This window comes from Cercospora kikuchii, assembly GCF_019650295.1.
Source record: "Cercospora kikuchii DNA, contig_00002, whole genome shotgun sequence".
Classification (NCBI taxonomy): Eukaryota; Fungi; Ascomycota; class Dothideomycetes; order Mycosphaerellales; family Mycosphaerellaceae; genus Cercospora; species Cercospora kikuchii.
The window spans coordinates 2,488,852-2,505,639 of NW_025408583.1; the positions used below are offsets into that span (position 1 = coordinate 2,488,852).

At 53.5% G+C, this 16,788-nt stretch overlaps 10 protein-coding genes across 10 annotated transcripts; 6 read left to right on the forward strand and 4 right to left on the reverse strand.

Moving 5' to 3' along the window:
* Positions 1–219: 219 nt before the first annotated feature.
* Positions 220–1,404, forward strand: CKM354_000320700 (uncharacterized protein; the record flags this gene model as incomplete). Its single annotated transcript, XM_044798392.1, has 2 exons — positions 220–798; positions 859–1,404. 2 exons carry the CDS (start codon positions 220–222, stop codon positions 1,402–1,404), a joined length of 1,125 nt encoding a protein of 374 aa, XP_044654327.1.
* A 201-nt stretch (positions 1,405–1,605) lies between these two features.
* Positions 1,606–2,510, reverse strand: CKM354_000320800 (uncharacterized protein; the record flags this gene model as incomplete). Its single annotated transcript, XM_044798393.1, has 2 exons — positions 1,606–2,400; positions 2,463–2,510. 2 exons carry the CDS (start codon positions 2,508–2,510, stop codon positions 1,606–1,608), a joined length of 843 nt encoding a protein of 280 aa, XP_044654328.1.
* A 1,073-nt stretch (positions 2,511–3,583) lies between these two features.
* CKM354_000320900 (uncharacterized protein) lies at positions 3,584–5,200 on the reverse strand (the record flags this gene model as incomplete). Its single annotated transcript, XM_044798394.1, has 1 exon — positions 3,584–5,200. The coding sequence occupies one exon, from the start codon at positions 5,198–5,200 to the stop codon at positions 3,584–3,586; it is 1,617 nt and encodes a 538-aa protein (XP_044654329.1).
* A 332-nt stretch (positions 5,201–5,532) lies between these two features.
* On the forward strand, positions 5,533–6,770 carry CKM354_000321000 (uncharacterized protein; the record flags this gene model as incomplete). Its single annotated transcript, XM_044798395.1, has 3 exons — positions 5,533–6,451; positions 6,505–6,698; positions 6,750–6,770. 3 exons carry the CDS (start codon positions 5,533–5,535, stop codon positions 6,768–6,770), a joined length of 1,134 nt encoding a protein of 377 aa, XP_044654330.1.
* Positions 6,771–7,226: 456 nt separating this feature from the next.
* Positions 7,227–8,183, reverse strand: CKM354_000321100 (uncharacterized protein; the record flags this gene model as incomplete). The annotated part of the gene is made up of 1 exon (XM_044798396.1): positions 7,227–8,183. The coding sequence occupies one exon, from the start codon at positions 8,181–8,183 to the stop codon at positions 7,227–7,229; it is 957 nt and encodes a 318-aa protein (XP_044654331.1).
* A 263-nt stretch (positions 8,184–8,446) lies between these two features.
* On the forward strand, positions 8,447–9,746 carry CKM354_000321200 (uncharacterized protein; the record flags this gene model as incomplete). The annotated part of the gene is made up of 5 exons (XM_044798397.1): positions 8,447–8,598; positions 8,652–9,103; positions 9,165–9,237; positions 9,355–9,468; positions 9,533–9,746. 5 exons carry the CDS (start codon positions 8,447–8,449, stop codon positions 9,744–9,746), a joined length of 1,005 nt encoding a protein of 334 aa, XP_044654332.1.
* A 645-nt stretch (positions 9,747–10,391) lies between these two features.
* Positions 10,392–11,070, forward strand: CKM354_000321300 (uncharacterized protein; the record flags this gene model as incomplete). The annotated part of the gene is made up of 3 exons (XM_044798398.1): positions 10,392–10,485; positions 10,548–10,850; positions 10,913–11,070. The coding sequence occupies 3 exons, from the start codon at positions 10,392–10,394 to the stop codon at positions 11,068–11,070; spliced, it is 555 nt and encodes a 184-aa protein (XP_044654333.1).
* Positions 11,071–11,570: 500 nt separating this feature from the next.
* On the reverse strand, positions 11,571–13,033 carry CKM354_000321400 (mannose-6-phosphate isomerase PMI40; the record flags this gene model as incomplete). Its single annotated transcript, XM_044798399.1, has 3 exons — positions 11,571–12,782; positions 12,831–12,943; positions 13,003–13,033. 3 exons carry the CDS (start codon positions 13,031–13,033, stop codon positions 11,571–11,573), a joined length of 1,356 nt encoding a protein of 451 aa, XP_044654334.1.
* Positions 13,034–13,337: 304 nt separating this feature from the next.
* On the forward strand, positions 13,338–14,531 carry CKM354_000321500 (uncharacterized protein; the record flags this gene model as incomplete). Its single annotated transcript, XM_044798400.1, has 2 exons — positions 13,338–13,445; positions 13,539–14,531. 2 exons carry the CDS (start codon positions 13,338–13,340, stop codon positions 14,529–14,531), a joined length of 1,101 nt encoding a protein of 366 aa, XP_044654335.1.
* Positions 14,532–15,273: 742 nt separating this feature from the next.
* Positions 15,274–16,503, forward strand: CKM354_000321600 (uncharacterized protein; the record flags this gene model as incomplete). The annotated part of the gene is made up of 1 exon (XM_044798401.1): positions 15,274–16,503. The coding sequence occupies one exon, from the start codon at positions 15,274–15,276 to the stop codon at positions 16,501–16,503; it is 1,230 nt and encodes a 409-aa protein (XP_044654336.1).
* Positions 16,504–16,788: the final 285 nt, after the last annotated feature.

The window sequence follows — 16,788 nt, forward strand, 5'->3', positions numbered from 1 at the left end:
CTTTGTGGCGCGTGGAAATAGACGACTTTGCCGATCAGCAGACCCGTGCTTTCCGCTCTTCTACACCTCACACAATACGACCTTCAATGTCTTAGTCAGTCCAAAATAGTGCGTCATGGGAGCAGATCAGAACGCTGCGTGGAGCAACGGACCGCCGTTGACTGCATCTCGATTGAAGAAAAGACATTGATTGGGTTATACCACTTCACAACAAGAACTATGGACAGCGCCAACCTCGAGTTGTGCCTGGACGAGAAGCGCAGGCTGTACTGCTCACGAACAGACCGCGTGCGCCGGGTAGAGGATTCCTGGATGTCCAAGTTGGACGATGGCGCCCCAGTATCATCACTCTCAATCCCGGGCACCCACGACTCTGCAGCGTACACGCAACCATGGCCATTCGTCGCCACACAAAATATGGATTTTGCACAGCAGCTTGACTCCGGCATTCGATACTTCGACCTCCGTTGTGGTTTGGTGCACGATGTCGCGGAAATGGTCCACGGATCGTACCTCTTACGTCTGAAACTCCGCGATGTATTGCGCGTACTGTATGAATGGTTGGACGGGCATTTGACAGAAGGACTGGTCGTTCAGATCAAGGAAGACAGAAAGGCGGAGCAATCCAATATGCATTTCGCGCAAGCGGTTTACGAGAATATTTCGGCACGACCTGAGCGCTGGCGCATAGCGAACACTACACCCTGTGTCGGAGAGCTGAGAGGCAAGATTCAACTATTGAGACGCTACAACGGTCCGCGACTCATGGCTTTTGGTATCGATGTTACTGCATGGCAGGTGAGTTGATCTCAGCTCCATTACTGTACAACCCTGTGTGAGTGAATCTAACAATTGCAGGATAACCCAGGCACACCCTTCACAATTCATACGCAGCATGAAGTTCAACTCACCATTCAAGATCACTACAGCTTCTCGGAACCCCTCTCCCTGCCAAATTTGATCACCAGTAAAGGCGGAGACGTGTCGGGCTTGTTAGAGAAAGCAGCGAATGATCTAGACCCGAACCACTGGTACATCAACTTCACCAGTGCTTTCGAGTTCAATCTGTACTATCAGTTGACGCCACGGGCCATCGCCATTGGAGGCTACTATGGCTTTCACTGGGAAGAAGGCATCAATCCAAGGCTGCGGAACTATCTGAATCTACGACCTGGAAGGCGACGTTTGGGCATTATTGCAATGGACTTTCCACAGGCTGGAAGTGAGGATCTCATTCAAACGATTATTAGATCGAATTTTACGACTCGTGAATCAGTTTGGAGAAAGTTCATACTTGTACTTCTTGCCCTGCTGGCCTTGCTTACGATCTTGATCTGGGCGAATGAGCACAAAATGTATATATCGCTCTCGTGCGGGTCACATAAACTTGTACAATATGTATAGTCCGATATTGCAGCCTCGGATCCAGTAGCAACTCTGCAGTCACGCTCGTTGCCATTGAGGTCTCGTGTACAATCCGATCTAGATGGGCGACAACGCGAGCGGCGAAATGGGATGTAAATCAGTGGGTTGCACAAGCACTTCCACGTCTCGTTGAATGTATTTCTATCGCTCCGTCTATACAGTCGTGACATCCGCCAACCATCACAGCTTCGATTTACCTTCCAGTAACGACAATCCCGTAATTTTCTCCAATTCCTTAACAGCCAAATCTGCTCTGCCCAACTGCACTTTGACAGTCTTCATACCGAGCTTCTTCGCCGTTCTCAAATTCGTCCCAATATCATCAAAGAAGGTAATATCTTCGGGTCTCACACCCTTCCCAAGCTCATTCAATTTGACATGCTCATGTAACCTCGTGATCGCATATTTGTAAATCTCCTCATCAGGCTTCCTCAACCCAACATGTGCCGAGCTAACGAAGACGTCAAACACGCCCTTCAATTCCTTATTCTGTTTGCCCTCCGATGTAGTCTCATCTGTAAGCGGATGTCCGGGCGGGAAAATTGATGTATTACTCAATGCACCTAGTATCAACTTTCCTTTGCGATCTCCATCTGCGGCTTTCCGCAACTTTTGCAGAGCCGGCCACATGTACGGGTCGGGCTCTCGAGCCACTGTCATCATTCTCCAGTATAGCCATTCCACATCGATTTCTGGAACGGGTGGGACTTGGTATGCTGCTTCTTCTGCAGCTTGTCCTTTGCTCACATTGCGAGTTTTGGCGATTGAACGAGCGTAGTATTCGCGCCAGCGCCTCTCATCTTGGAGATCTGATTTGAAGAGGCGGAAGAATTCGGCGTCGAGGAGGATGTCGCCGCGTTCGATTTTGGACCATGCGCCGGTGGGCCCTGATGCTGAGATGGCGTGGTTGATGTATCCTAGCGGTATGCCTTTGGACTTTTCGTAGTCAAGAATAGCCTGGAAAGGTGAGACAACCTGGAAGCTGTTAGGTCATGTTCGCTTGCGATCCAGAACTCCGCGCAGCTGTTCTTACGCACGCAGACGCCGCCTATGTCGAAGAGTAGGACTTGAGGATAGTCCGACATTGTGTGTTCAGCTTTGCGGATGTGCTACAGTGTTGGCGACGTGATGGCTACCATACGGATTCAAGAGAAGTTGGAAGTATACACTATACCGTCTGCTCCTTGTTCTCCAATCACAGTGGACTATGTATGCGGTCGAAACTACTGACATGGTGGTTGCAGCCGCGGGTGAAGCGAAGTGGGTATCGCACCTGAACCGAGGCTGTCAACTTCTACTCTGAATTACTCCAACGCGTCAACACGTGACGAGTGGTCCTCAAGGCCCTATAGACTTCTACGTGCGCGGCCAATTGTGCGGAGTATCATCCCAAATCGACGACCACGCCTTCTACATACCTATGTCGTCTTTCGGCGTCGAGCACATGGCCATGGTAGCGGCGGCGTGCATACACTATGCTCATACAGCTTTCTGGTTCATGAAACCAGTGAATTGACCCTGCGTCCTGCAGCGGTGGTTGCCGTTCCTGACGTCAAGAGAACGTTGGATCAATCGCAGTGGACTTCCACATTACGGGCCAATAGCACCTTATGACTGCCGAGTTATATCGATCTTGATTCTCTCGATGCATACTTCGAGTGTTCCTCTCGCGTCCCTTCAGTATTTCGATATCAGTGATAGACCACCAGCATTATGCGTCTTCAGCCGGTACACGTGCCTCCGGTTGAGTAGACCTCTTCAATCTAGACCAGAAGTGGCACATCTGGGAACTGGACTGCATCCGACCCACCAGAGTGAAAATTCTGAAGTAGATGTCTTTCGTGGGACTTGTCACATGCAAATAGCAAGGGTTGGTGCTAAGTGTCGGAGGTCCTCGACGTCGTCCGCCATGATTCTTCGATGCTGAGTCGGTAGCATGCGTACTGGGCCGCTCACTGGTGACAAGCAATATTTCCTAGTCCCCGACCGATCAGGAAGGCGCGGTGTTCGAGTAGAAGTAGAAGTGTCTGCCCGCTCTGCGGCGGCAACGACGGTAATGGGAATGCGTCGTTAGGCTTCTCCCAGGACTGTACGCTGACGGGGACGGCGAGCAGTGAGCTTGTCGTTGCAGCTGTTTGTTCACCAGGATTGGCATCAATCACCCGGTGCCGCTGATGTTGAGTCTTGCATAAGGGATATCTGCTTTCGTTCGTGTAACCGGCATACCGTCCTTTGCAATGGCCAGGGCCAGACCTCCCTCGCTCAGCGCGCCAAAGCGCCAGTTGTGGTGCGTCACTTGTGAAAGTCTTTCCGAAGCCTGATCAGAGTCGAGGCTGGCAGGGAGCGCGCCGAACACAATGTCACCGGGCTCCTTGTGGCGTACATCGTCTACCAAGTCTGCATCGGAACCCGTTTTCCATTCGCTCGGGGTGACTAGGAAAAACACAATGCTCTCGCCCTCACGGGTCACTTCGCCCAAAGCTTGCTTTCGTCCACTGGCCAGCATCTCTTCAGCGCTATCGCCGTCGAAGGTGAAATCCCATCCTTGATCTCCGCGAAGTTCACGCGTGCTGTATTGTGAATCTGGGTCGAGACTCAACAGGCCGGCTTTCTTTCCCCAGCCTCCGCCCCCTGACAAGACCCTACACAGTCTGGCTCCTGCGACGAGGGTAGGGAGCAAGTCGTCACGTGGCGACGAGCTCATCAATCCGCGCGAGCCATCGGCCGCCCAAATACCTTCGATTGACTTGGAGTCAAGCCTTTGCAGCGCTGTAGATAAAGCTTCCTCGGCAGCACGAGGACCACCTAGCTCCGGGGGAAAGATAAGTGCCCACACCTGAACCGCTTCAGGGGCTTTTTGCTTGCTAGCGAAATAGCTGGACACAGCAGCTTCCAGTTCTTGTGAAGCCGAGATGATCTTTGAGCCTGACTCTGGCGCAGCTAGCTTTCTGACAATGTTTCCCATTGAGCTGACGACCTGTCGTGGGACGGTGAGCGGCAGTAACTGCGCTTGCAGTCTTATGTTTCCTCGGGCAAGCGTGTCTGGCAAGCGGATGTGAGCAGATTCCAGGCGCTGAGAACCCTGCTTTCGCAGCTGTCCACTCAGTGGATCAAATTGATACCGCGTGTGGAGCAAGGTCGATGGCATCCCGGTGGTAAAAATGGTCTGCGCCAGCGGAAGCTGAGCATCTACGCGACAAAAATCACCATGCCTCATCGCAAATGACAGCGAGCCTGGCTTGGTAGTGCTCGACTGCAGTGGCACTTGCGCCTCAAGGAGTGATTGCAGCGGATCAGTGACAAGTGCATATGCAACGCCTTCCACGCCTGACGGGGGAGCTCCTGGCGCGGGCAAACGGTCTACCACAGCGACGACGGCATCCAGTGGCTTCGAGGCAGTAGGATTGGCAGGGAAGCGCTGCAACACTTTCAATGGGAAGTTTGGGTCTAGCGCATGCCTCGCGAACGATGAAGACACGAGCAGAGACAGCAGGGATGGCGTTGCGCTCACTTGGACAGGCTTGCCGCGAGCTGCAGGTTCTATTCTGGCGATGATCTCGTCGATGCTGGTTTCCTGGGAAGATGGAGCAGCAACGGTGCCCATGAAGACGCCATGGCTGGGCGAGGCGTGAGGGTGTGGAAGTCCTGATGCCGTGCTCTGCTGCAGACGCACCGCTGCACTAAGGCATCGTCGCGGCGAATGGCGGGAATGCTGGACCAGTGCCCACCATGTCGCAGCTCGCGCGGGCCCTGCGACGGCGGGAGAGAGAAGCATGGGACGCTGCCTGGGGGTGTGGCAGCTGGGGCCGGTGGTGTCGTCGGAGGAGGGTTGGTGGACTTCAGATGAATTTATAGCCAATGTCTGTTTCATGTGATGACGCTCTCGACGCGCTTCCGTGCCCCTGTACGCTAGCGCAACTCTATTCGAGACACTTTGTGCTCCTCTACTTCTCACCACCGAGCGGAAGTGTGCTGCTCTGCTGTACAGCCCCGACATCCTCCTCACACAAATCGCCCGCCGCCACCACAGCAAGCCGATGCGCTGGTCCGCACCGGCAGACTGCTCCCACCGCCGCAGCCGCCTACGAACCCCCCTCCGTCTCCGCCATGGCCGTCTCACGCTCGTTACGGAGGAATCACACCATCACCTATGTGCTCTCGGCGATGCTGGGAGTCGGATTCCTGTGGTTCCTCTTTGGCGATAGCACCACGATGCCCTCGATATCTACCGCACCGCGGCAACTGCTCAAAAGTAAAGACGCCGCATCGAATGCGCTGTCTCCGCCCTCGTTACCCTTTCGCAAGCCCGCCAGCCTGGGCCCGAATGAAGTTGCACCTCCGCCGCCCGTGGTGCACTATCACATGAATAATGTGACCGCGACCGCGGACCCCATAGGTAACCGCGAGTCCATCCTCATCCTGACGCCTCTGGCCCGCTTCTACCAGGAATATTGGGACAACTTGGTCAAGCTGTCATATCCTCATGATTTAATTTCTCTGGGCTTCATCATACCCAAGGGCCGTGAAGGTAACATAGCAACGCAGCAATTACAAGATAGGATATCAAAAACACAGGCGCCGACGAATAAGAATCGCTTTGCCTCTATCACCATTTTGCGACAGGACAGCGAACCACCGACCGCCCAGACGGAGTCGGAGCGACATGCCATGGCCGCGCAGAAAGAGCGACGGGCAGCCATGAGCAAAGCAAGGAACAGCTTACTCTTCACCACGTTGGGCCCCACCACATCTTGGGTATTATGGTTGGACAGCGACATTGTGGAGACACCACCGAGCCTGATTCAAGATCTGGCGTCACACGATAAGCCCATCATCGTGCCAAATTGCTATCAGCGGTATTACAACAAAGAGAAGGATGCGCAAGATGTCCGACCTTATGACTACAACAGCTGGCAAGACTCGGAGATTGCCAAGGGGCTCGCGGAGAAAATGGGCCCGGACGAGATTCTGCTCGAGGGCTACGCCGAAATGGCTACGTACAGATCGCTCATGGCGAAATTGGCTGGTGAGTATCATCAATGGTGTCCCGCGTGCGAATACTGACGCACGCCATTCCAGATCTCAACGGAGACCCGCAGAAGGAAATGGAATTGGACGGAGTGGGCGGCACTGCTCTTCTCGTCAAAGGAGATGTCCACAGGGACGGGGCAATGTTTCCGCCTTTTCCATTCTACCACTTGATTGAAACCGAGGGCTTTGCTAAAATGGCCCGCAGGCTGGGCTGGAAGTCATGGGGACTGCCCAATTATTTTGTAGGTCCCTTCTATGCCTTTTCTACCGCGGACATACTAACGCAGCCACAGGTATACCACTACAACGAATGAGGCATGTGCAGTGTATTGGCGTGGAGTCTCGGCGCCCCGGCGAGGGCATATATAGCATAGAGCATAGCGGGGGTTGTTTGCGTCTGTTCGTGGGTTCAATTTTCGCTGGCGGCATCACAAAATGGCCGGCACACACTGCAGCCAACGTTGAAGACATTCGCTGTATCACCTACTCGTGCAGAAGCTACCAGCGCGCAGCGTCCTGGTGGAACCGCATTCAGGCCGATGCAGAAAAAAAGCAGAAGGGTTAACCCAGCTTCGGCAACATCCATAGACGCTGCCAGGCCACTGATACCTCACCAGCGAGTCTGAGCGAAGTGAGGGTGCTGAGCGTTAGGGTCGAGCACCAGGTGTTGACCCTTCCCTCGCGGGTATGAGCCATTCGTGGGAATATGCTGGAAGCCGTTGGCGAGCCTCACAGGCACTAGATGGCCTCTAACTGTTTTCCAGGTTCCCTCAAAATCCATCATCGATGCCTTCCTTCTTCTCCTTTTCCAACCTCTTCACATTGATGTCCCACCACCACTGATTGGCGCCATCCCTTTTCTCACTCTTCTTATCCTCCTCGCCCTCATCCCAAGGCTTGGGGCTCAAGATATAATGCACATTCTTCACCCTATCGTCTCTCCATATCGCGTCGTGCACGCCTTTCCACCGTAACGTCTTGAGCGCATTGTAGGTGTATGGCAAAGCGACCCAGCGCCCATAGAACAAATCTCCTAGCAAAGATTGATCTGCGAAATCATACTGCATGATCGAAGGGTCGTCGAGACGCTTCAGGATCAAATTGTACACATCGTTCGACGGCACGACCACCTGCAGGCCGCCATTCGGCATTGCGAGGCCCGCGGCAGGTGATGCTCCGTTCTCTTGCGCAGCATCTGGTGTCGAGTGTTGGGAAGTGAAAGCGCAGTTCTCAGGAATCCAATCTTTGGGGTAATGTGGTTTCTTCAGCGGATTGCAGACGCAGGCATGGCTGGCTGCGAAGACTCGATCGCCCAATCCTGCTCGATCGGTACTATCGAGTGGAATGTCCATCAACTCGTCCATGTTCTGAAGCACCAGCATATCGCTATCGAGCTGTACGACGCGCTCATATTCGGTGAGGCTGAAGGGCGTGAGTTTGGACCAGCAGTCGTAGAAGCGAGGGTCGTTGCTGTAATCCTTGGACGACGTTGGGAGCAGGTAGTTGACGCGCTGCTTGGGAATTCGGCGGGCATCGAGTGCTGCATGGCCTTCGGGTGGGAAGGTATCGGTGTACAAGGCGACGAGCGGATACTTCGACCCAGCGAATTTGAGGGATGCGTCAAGTGTGAGCAGACCGGAAAGATAAGCCGTGTTGGTGATGAGAGTCGTCCAGACCTTGTCGCTGTCCACGACACGCTTGGGTTTTGGATTCACGTGGTCGGCCATGGTGGTGGGGGAGTCTCCGTGCACGGCGACCTCGATGGTCGCTGCTGTGAAGACGGCATGTTTTGTTGTTGACGTGATGGATTATTTTAGTCTGATCCAAACGTAAAATCGGCGCCGTCGATGCAGCCCGGAGATCGCCCATTACCTCCGATCACATCTCGGACTACAACACCAGTCTCACTTCATTCTGCTGACTTGGAAATAGCAGTTGCCGCCGTCAAGGCCATGCTTGGATCGAGGCTCTTCACACTACTCCGCACCTCATGTCTGCAGACGCGGTGAAAAATGAATCTTCTCCGCCTCCGCGAACAGCACCCAATGATGCGACCACTGAAACAGTTGTCAATCGAAAGGGCGGAAACTGGAAAGGATTCGTCGCTGGCGTGTTCAGTGGAATCACAAAGTTGGCAGTCGGGTACGAAAGTCGGACTCCAAAGGATGTGCGCACTTGACTGATGCACGCGCTAGCCATCCTTTCGATACGATCAAAGTACGACTACAAACTTCCACCCATGACCAATTCAAGGGACCAGTTGATGCCCTGATGCAGACACTGCGGAAAGAGGGCATCAATGGCATTTACAAGGGCGCTACTCCGCCTCTTATCGGCTGGATGTGTATGGATTCGCTCATGTTGGGCTCTCTAACACTCTATCGACGACTTTTGAACGAGCATGTTTTCCGGCCGTATTTTGTCAAGCAGGCTCGTTTATCTCAGCGGAGTGTTGATTTGGGGCAGAGTAAGCTGCCCGCATTTGGTCATGGTATCGCTGGAATGGCAGCTGGATGGACTGTCTCCTTCGTTGCGGCGCCAGTCGAGCATATCAAAGCAAGGCTGCAAGTGCAGTATCAGGCCGACAAATCGAAAAGGCAGTATGCTGGGCCGATCGACTGTGCGAAGAAGATATATGGTGGCCATGGTGAGTATCGTGGCGTCAGTCGCATCCGGAAACGTGCTGACCGAGTCTTTCCGCTTGATAGGAGTGCGAGGGCTATATCACGGCTTGCTGGCGACGATGATCTTTCGCACGTCGTTCTTCTTCTGGTGGTCTACGTAAGTATACTGGTGCGAGTGCAAGTACCGAGAGTTGCATCAGCAGATGAGTGCTCAGGTTACACTAGTGCGAGTTTCATACTTGCTCAGAAGCGCACAAGTGCTGATCTTGTTCAGTTATGATATATTCTCGCGGCAATTCGAGCAGCGTACTTCGATGAGCACGCCTGCCATTAATTTCTGGGCCGGAGGACTCTCCGCACAGGTATTCTGGATCTTCTCATACCCATCGTGAGTCCTCCAACACTTGCTGAACATATTTGAGGCGGCATCTAATCACGCACAAACGCTCTAGTGATGTCGTCAAGCAAAGGATAATGACGGATCCGTTGGACCAGAGCCGGAGATTCCCACGTTGGCGAGACGCAGCCGCAGCGATATACAGAGAGAGTGGATTCCGAGGATATTGGCGCGGATTCGTGCCGTGCTTTCTCCGAGCCTTTCCTGCCAATGCGATGGCATTGGTGGCTTTTGAGGGCGTGATGCGGACATTGAACAAGCCTACGTGAAGTGATAGACAACCACCCAAAATTGCAAGTTGCAGCTTTAGCTCTGCGGGACAGCGCGAGATTGTGTGCGACATTCAGGACTTCTTGCGTGCCGCTGCGGATGCCGTGCACGCTGTGCTGTGCTCGCATGCGTATAGAGCGCGAGATGGAGCCATTGAATATGATGACGATGAGGTTGTCCGTTCGTGCATAGTGAGACGAGGCGAAGCGGCAGGATAGATGGTGCAGATGGTGTGGCGGTGGTGGTGGTGGTGGTGGTCGGTGGTTGCGCGAGTCGCGAAATGCAGGGGCTTCGGACCTGACGATCGCCGCGAGTGGAAACCTTGCGCATGGGCGCCGCACCTGTACTACTGTACTGTACTGTATGCTCCCTGCCCACGAGAAACACCTCCTCTGTCTCGCCAGACCTTTCTCACGCTCGTCGCCCAGAGCATTGCACCAGAGCGCCTTGCCTTCCGAGCCTCCGTTCGCGCCAGCAACCTGCGACGACTGCTGCCACGTGCTGCCAGCGTGCTGAGCCCCCGTTATCCTGGGCCGCCGACCACCACGTACCGACACCGCCGCGAGCGCCACCAGTGATACAGCTTTCGCCAGCACGCCTCTTGGACGCACATCTGCGGGCGAGAGCCGCAGACTCGATTCATCATGGGGCAGAAGATCTCTAAGCTCATGAACCAGATCTTCGGATCGAAAGAGATGCGCCTGTTGATGCTGGGTCTCGACGCTGCAGGCAAGACGAGTTCGTCCACACTTACGTCCGAGTACTCCTCTCCCCGCGACTGACCCTGTGTGGTGCTACAGCAATCCTTTATAAGCTAAAGCTTGACACCGATGTGACCACCATCCCCACAGTCGGCTTCAATGTAGAGACAGTCACGTACAAGAACACCAAGTTCAACGTGTGGGATGTAGGTGGACAGGATAAGATTCGCCCCTTGTGGCGACACTATTTCAGCGGGACGCAGGGTTTGATCTTCGTCATCGACTCGAATGATCGGGACAGAATGGAAGAGGCGAGGAGCGAATTGGCTCGAATCATCCAAGATCGCGAGATGAAGGATGCTTTGCTGCTGGTCTTTGCCAACAAACAGGATATCCCTGGAGGTAAGTGTGATTTCCCGTACACAGCGCCTGCCTGATTCATATTGCTCACACTTCGTTCCCAGCCATGAGGCCCAAGGAGGTCTCAGACATGCTCGACTTGCAGCGCATCGCCAAGGACCACACCTGGAAAGTTGAGCCCAGCTGCGCAACGACTGGAGAAGGAATCTTCGAAGGTCTCGCATGGCTCAGCAGCAACGTCAAAGTTCCCAACCAAAAGTGAGCGACCGAGCAACACGCATTCGAATCCAACTTCCTCCATTTCGATCGAATACCACGACGCAAGCTTCGCGTCGCAGCATCTGCCCGGTCGGCTTCGAAGAGCGATCGAGGCTAGAGAGTCAAGACCAAAGTCACAGACGCAACCGCAACAGAAGACCAATGAGGATCGACTTCTGGCTTCATTAGGATACCCCCAGAGTCCGCCAATTCCGCGGATTTTCTTGCATATTTTCCCGTCCCGTCATCTTTGTACTACTAATGAGAAGAGCATCTGCTGCATAATTTGAATAGCGCGACAGTCTACTGCCCGGCGTTGCGAGCGTCAGCTGCACACTCCCCGCATCTACTAGAAGAGAAGGGAGAGATCGTTCACCGGCTAGAAATGTGCATGAAACTGTTCTGTACGACTATAGCAGCTTTTTGGAGATACCATCTATATGCTTTTTCACTCTGATTCGCTCGGCTCTGTTCAACATTCACTCGCGACCACAGCGATGCTTTTTACAAATTGCCGTTGGTGGTCTTGTCATCCAGCTCACAGAACGCTCTGAAGGTAACGAGAGGCTCACTACCCGTGCTCTCGACCACGAGCTCGGCAGTGGCGCCAACGAAATACACATGTCCCTCTTTGATCTCCTCGGTCTTGTTGCCCACACTGATCTTGCCTTGACCTTTGGTGCAGATGACAATGGCAGGTCCTTCGATCGGATCAAAGGTTACCTTTCCTCCCGATGCATTGATGTCTGTCTTCACGACGCTGAACTCCTCAATCGGCGGGTCGTACAGAATGGAGCTGGAGTTCGAGCTGTATGCGGTCGTGTTCATCTTGACATAAGCGTAATCCACAGGATCCATCTTCTGCTCAGAAATTGGTGCATACGAGTACGTCAAGCAAGAGGTCAGAGTGTCGACGTCTTTGAACTTGGGGGTGAAGCCGGCGCGAATGACGTTGTCTGACGAGGCCATGCATTCGATGATATCGCCAGACAAGTACGCGTGGATGTCGTCTGCTTTGAGGAACATCGCCTCTCCGACTTCCAGCTTGACATAGTTCAAGAAGAACGTCACGAAGAGTCCAATATCGTTGGGGAACTGGCCGTCCAGACGAATCATCAAGTCCGCCAACTCTTTACCAGAAGTCGCATCAACTCCAGAGCCGGCGAAATCTGCGCCTTCCGATTTTGCTTGTTCGATCAGCTGTGTTGCTGCTTTCTCGATATCCTCCGCAGAGCTTGTCATCAAGGACGAAAATGCCGCCTGTAAAGCCTTCTTGTTCTGCTGAGTCTTGTCGGCATCGTCAGTGGTTTCTTGGCCGCTTATTGTCTTCTCAAAGCTGCTTGCAGATTCCTCGCCAACAAGCTGTCGCAAAGTCGGAACGTTCTTCAAGAAGTGGGCGATCTCGCCGAGGGGTCGAAAACCACAGAGACCATCGAAGGGAGTGATGGCAATGGTCATTTCCGGCTTGTGGTTGTCATCCGGGTAGTGCTGCGGATCCTTAGCATGTAGCTGCTCAGCTAGCTTCTTGTTTGGGTGAGCTTGGATCGATAGAGCTTTATTGATGCTCAGAACTTTGAACAGGAATGGCAACTTCTGGTTGTAGCGCTTGGAGATGGCGGTCGACATCAATGCTTGATTGTCTTGGACGAGATCAAGTAATGTGCGGCCGGTGGAAAGGTCCTTGGAAGGATTGGAAGGATGTGTACCCATCCATAGCTAGAGAGCGTCAGCATTGGTGGCAGATCAACGAGCACAAGTACTGACTTCTGCGTAAGGCTTATCCTGTTGAATTGAGAAATCGCCGGATGGGGTCGAGGCTGCATAACGGGCAGCTGCTGATTCTTGGCCAATCTTGCCCCATTCGTAACTGTTACAGCCTGGGGAGACAATGTCAGTCATATTGAACGCCGTTGCGACGTTTCGTTTCGACACTCACCGCATTGCAGCCGGAGCAGTGGGACTTGCATCGTTGGCAGAGTTGTTGAGGAAATGAATCACGAGATTCACACTGTGACAGTTCCAGAAAGCAGAGTCGCCGCAGTCGTGCTTCTTTCAGCTTGGTGGATGGTGTAGAAGTTCAGAGTTCAAGTGTGTGATGCCCAGCACATGGGTGCACTGTGGGCAACGTGGGGTCGATCTGCGGCAGGGTTTTGCTCTTCGGGAACAGCCGCCGCGCCAGATGCTTGAAGTCCAGGCGGGAACGACAGACAAACAATCACCTTCAGGCCAACAGTCGTGCTGTCGAGCTGACAGTCGAAAGCAGCTGCCAAGATGTCTGCACGTAGCAGAGGCCGTGCGAATCCCAATCAGGATGCTGACGAAGAGCGGCGGCTGTGGAAGGAGATCAAGGACAAGGCGAAGGACGTGGATGTGATGGTGGTAAGTATCCTTGCGTCTACCCTGGAGAATCAATACCTCAGCTCGTTCAAAGCGAATGTGAAGAGAGCCTTGAAGCCATACTGACCGCTGAAGGCGCGATCAAATGAGATTGGGCAGGAGGTCCTCGAAGTAGAAACGCAACAAGCTGCACTGCTAGAAGCAGACAAGCCAAGCGATGCGGCGCTTGATGAGAGGCTGGAGAAGCTCTACAGAGAAAATGTCAAGCTCTGCGAAGAAGTATCGCACATCATCGAAGGCAAGTCGAACGACATGAATCTGCTCGACAGTATCAATATCCTGGCTGGCCTCAGAGAGGCTTCCGAAGAATCTGCCGCTCAGATGCAAGCTGCGCAGTCTCACCGCTCTGCAAGCGGCAAACTCTCGAGGGCGCTCAAGAAAGGTGGGGCGAAGGGTGGCTCCGTTGTGACGGCGACTACTGAGGATGTTGACGAAGTGTCTGCTGCACCGTCACCGAGGATCAGTTTGGGTCCTCGCCTCACTGCGAAGGAGAAGACGTCAAGATCTGGCAGCATCGCTACCACTCGGGAGACTTCCGTGAAAATTGAAGATGGTGCAGAGTCTGTTGCCAGCAGTGCAGACGGCACCTCCACCGCTACTGGACCAGTCAAAGGTTCTGCGAATAACAGACCTTCGAATCGTCTCGTCTTAAAACTCAATGAAGTCGTGTTTTGTCGTCATGACTTGAAGAACGCGGACCCCAAGAACCTTCCAGAGGGCGAAGGCATACTCTGTCGTGTCACAGCAGTGATAGGAGAAGGAAAGCAGCGCCGTTATGAAGTGCAAGATGCGGATACTTTAGGAGAGCCACCGCCACCACAACGAGCATCGGTCGCGCAGCTCCTTCAGATTCCAGACTCTAACAAAGGGCTACCCGATCTGCCTGCAAAGAAACAGGTCATCGCGCAATACCCGGATACAACCACGTTTTACAAGGCTGATGTCAGCGAGCCTTGGAAAGCGAAAGACCTTTCCAATGAAAAGGGAGAGATGGTGCGCCTTATCTTCCAAGAGGATGTCGAGGCTCGTGAGGTTGAACGGCGATTTGTGCTTCTAGATGGCAAATGAGCCGTGGTGTCTTGAGCGAAGCTTACGCCCATGTCCTGCACCATTGCTCCGTCCTCGTGGAATTCATTCCGGCGTAGGAAAGCGCTCACCTCCGAAGGAGAAACCTTCGTAGCTGCAGTAGCCCTCTGGTGGACAGCTGTTGAGGGAGCTGCGAGCGACCGATCGCGTCTCTCGTACCCAACATCGACAGACACTTCGGTGTTCAATTTGCATCTAAAAAATAGAAATATCCACGGGGCACGTGTTCAAGGCTCAATTGCTTCAGGGTAAAGCTATAAGGTATGTCAAGCTTGTCGCTTGCCAGAGATTCACCTCCATTTGCTGCTGCGCTCGATGTATGATGCATTGGCTGACAGATATGATATGAAGCACATAAGTATTGAATCACATGCTGCAGCATGGAAGCAAAACATCGACCTCCGAACCCCAGCGAGCACAGCGATGCCGAGCATGAGCCTTCGTCCTCTGCGGGCTGTGCCCAAGCCAGAAAGTCCAACCACAATGCTTCGCCAGCGAACTGCAACCAGTCATCTACGCTGATTCGAGATGACAGAGGATCTCGAGCGTCCGATGGAATCGACCACTCCAGCAGGTATGTGGAGAGTGGAGATATCACAACGGCAGGCATTCCCAATGTCAAATGGGCTTGCCCAATGATACACTCGGCATTATCAAGGTAACGGTCCGCAGTGCCAGAGAAAGGGCTGACATCAGCGTCAGCGCTTCTCAGAATACTCGTGTAATGAGAAATGAAACAGTCAACAGTGCACCTCATAGCAGTAATACACTGCCTGGAAGATTCATCCTATCGCTCGGCGAAGTTATTTCCAACGGATTTGACCTCATTAGCGAAGCTCTAATGCCGGGTTTGCAGTCGGATGACTTCGATAACCTCTCTCTGCCACAGAGAGATGTTAATGGCTCAACTGACATTCCCGTGGATGCCCGACCGGATGTCAAGATGACATCCCATCGGCAAAACGACACAGATGTTGGCATCCATGCCAGCCATGGATTTTCAGGAATGCCGGATAATGTTGGCTCTATGCTGTATGGGCCTTTATCTACTCCTCACCGTCACTGCCTTCTCCAGCGGTCTTTCTCCGCCCCTAATTTGCCGTCTCCACAGCATGTATCGTTCAAACGCAGCCGGGCAAGTAGTGTTCCGGAACCAGAGGCCGATAGTGCAGCCTATCCTCAGGTGCCCAGAGAAGACGCCAGTCTACCTGCAGTCGGTACGACGAGCAAGGCTATTTCCAGCGATATACCCGAGGCCATCACTGCCCCGGAGCTAGGCGTGCTTCCAGAAGAGTACGGACAAGACATTCAGATGACGCATAAGTTAGCACCAGAGGATGACACCGATGCACAGAGTCTCGAGACGTCTGGACATGTTAATGTCCGGAACCGCGAAGACTCTTGTGCACCACCAGCTGCAGCAGAACCTCGTCGGATGAATATTCAGGACGAGCACCATCGAGCTTTCAACGAAATTGCCAACTCGCTACCAGTCGATCGCGCAGGAATTGCGGGGCAAAGAGAAGATCTGGAGAATGATGTTGAAAACGAAGGCAGCTCAATCTCTCCCCACGCACGTACGATTGATAGCGGATTCGCGAAGCAGGAAGCTGTGGAGCCGGAGTCGGCACAGAACACCCAGTTGCAGAGCCCTAGCTTCAGTCCTTTGACTGAGACGGGGCAGTCCAAGTTGCGCAGAAGCACTCGTGGAAGCTTCGAGCTCGAGGGTGATGCCTGGATCCCACAGACGCCAAAGGTTGGGCCATCAGTTGGCACGTCGAACGGCTTCGAGCAACTAAAGAAGTCCCTACGCATGACACCAATTCTCAAAATGGGCGAATCTCCCGAACAAGCTACGAAAAGACGCTCTACGCTGCAGAAGCCTCATAGACCTGATACTGCAGACAGTCAGCAGCAGGGAAGGAAAGACTTCGGCGGCGGTCTCGTTACCTAGGACGATGAGAACCATGCTCCAGTTTTACCGAAGAACGGGAAAGGCATGAGAGGTGAAGACAGCATTCGGCCGGGACGCTTTGCCATATCCTCACTTGCTAGCGAGTCCTCTGGAAGACTTCCTCGAAGTCCGCCTCCTCGCCCAACACACAAGCGCAGCAATGCCGTAGTGCTCGATCGAGAAGAGCAAATGAAAGGTGCGTGCGGTTCCATTCCCACCCATCACATGGCTCCTTAAGTCACTGTTTGACAAGTCAGACGTGTGCGTCAGCTCGTAGTGTGACCC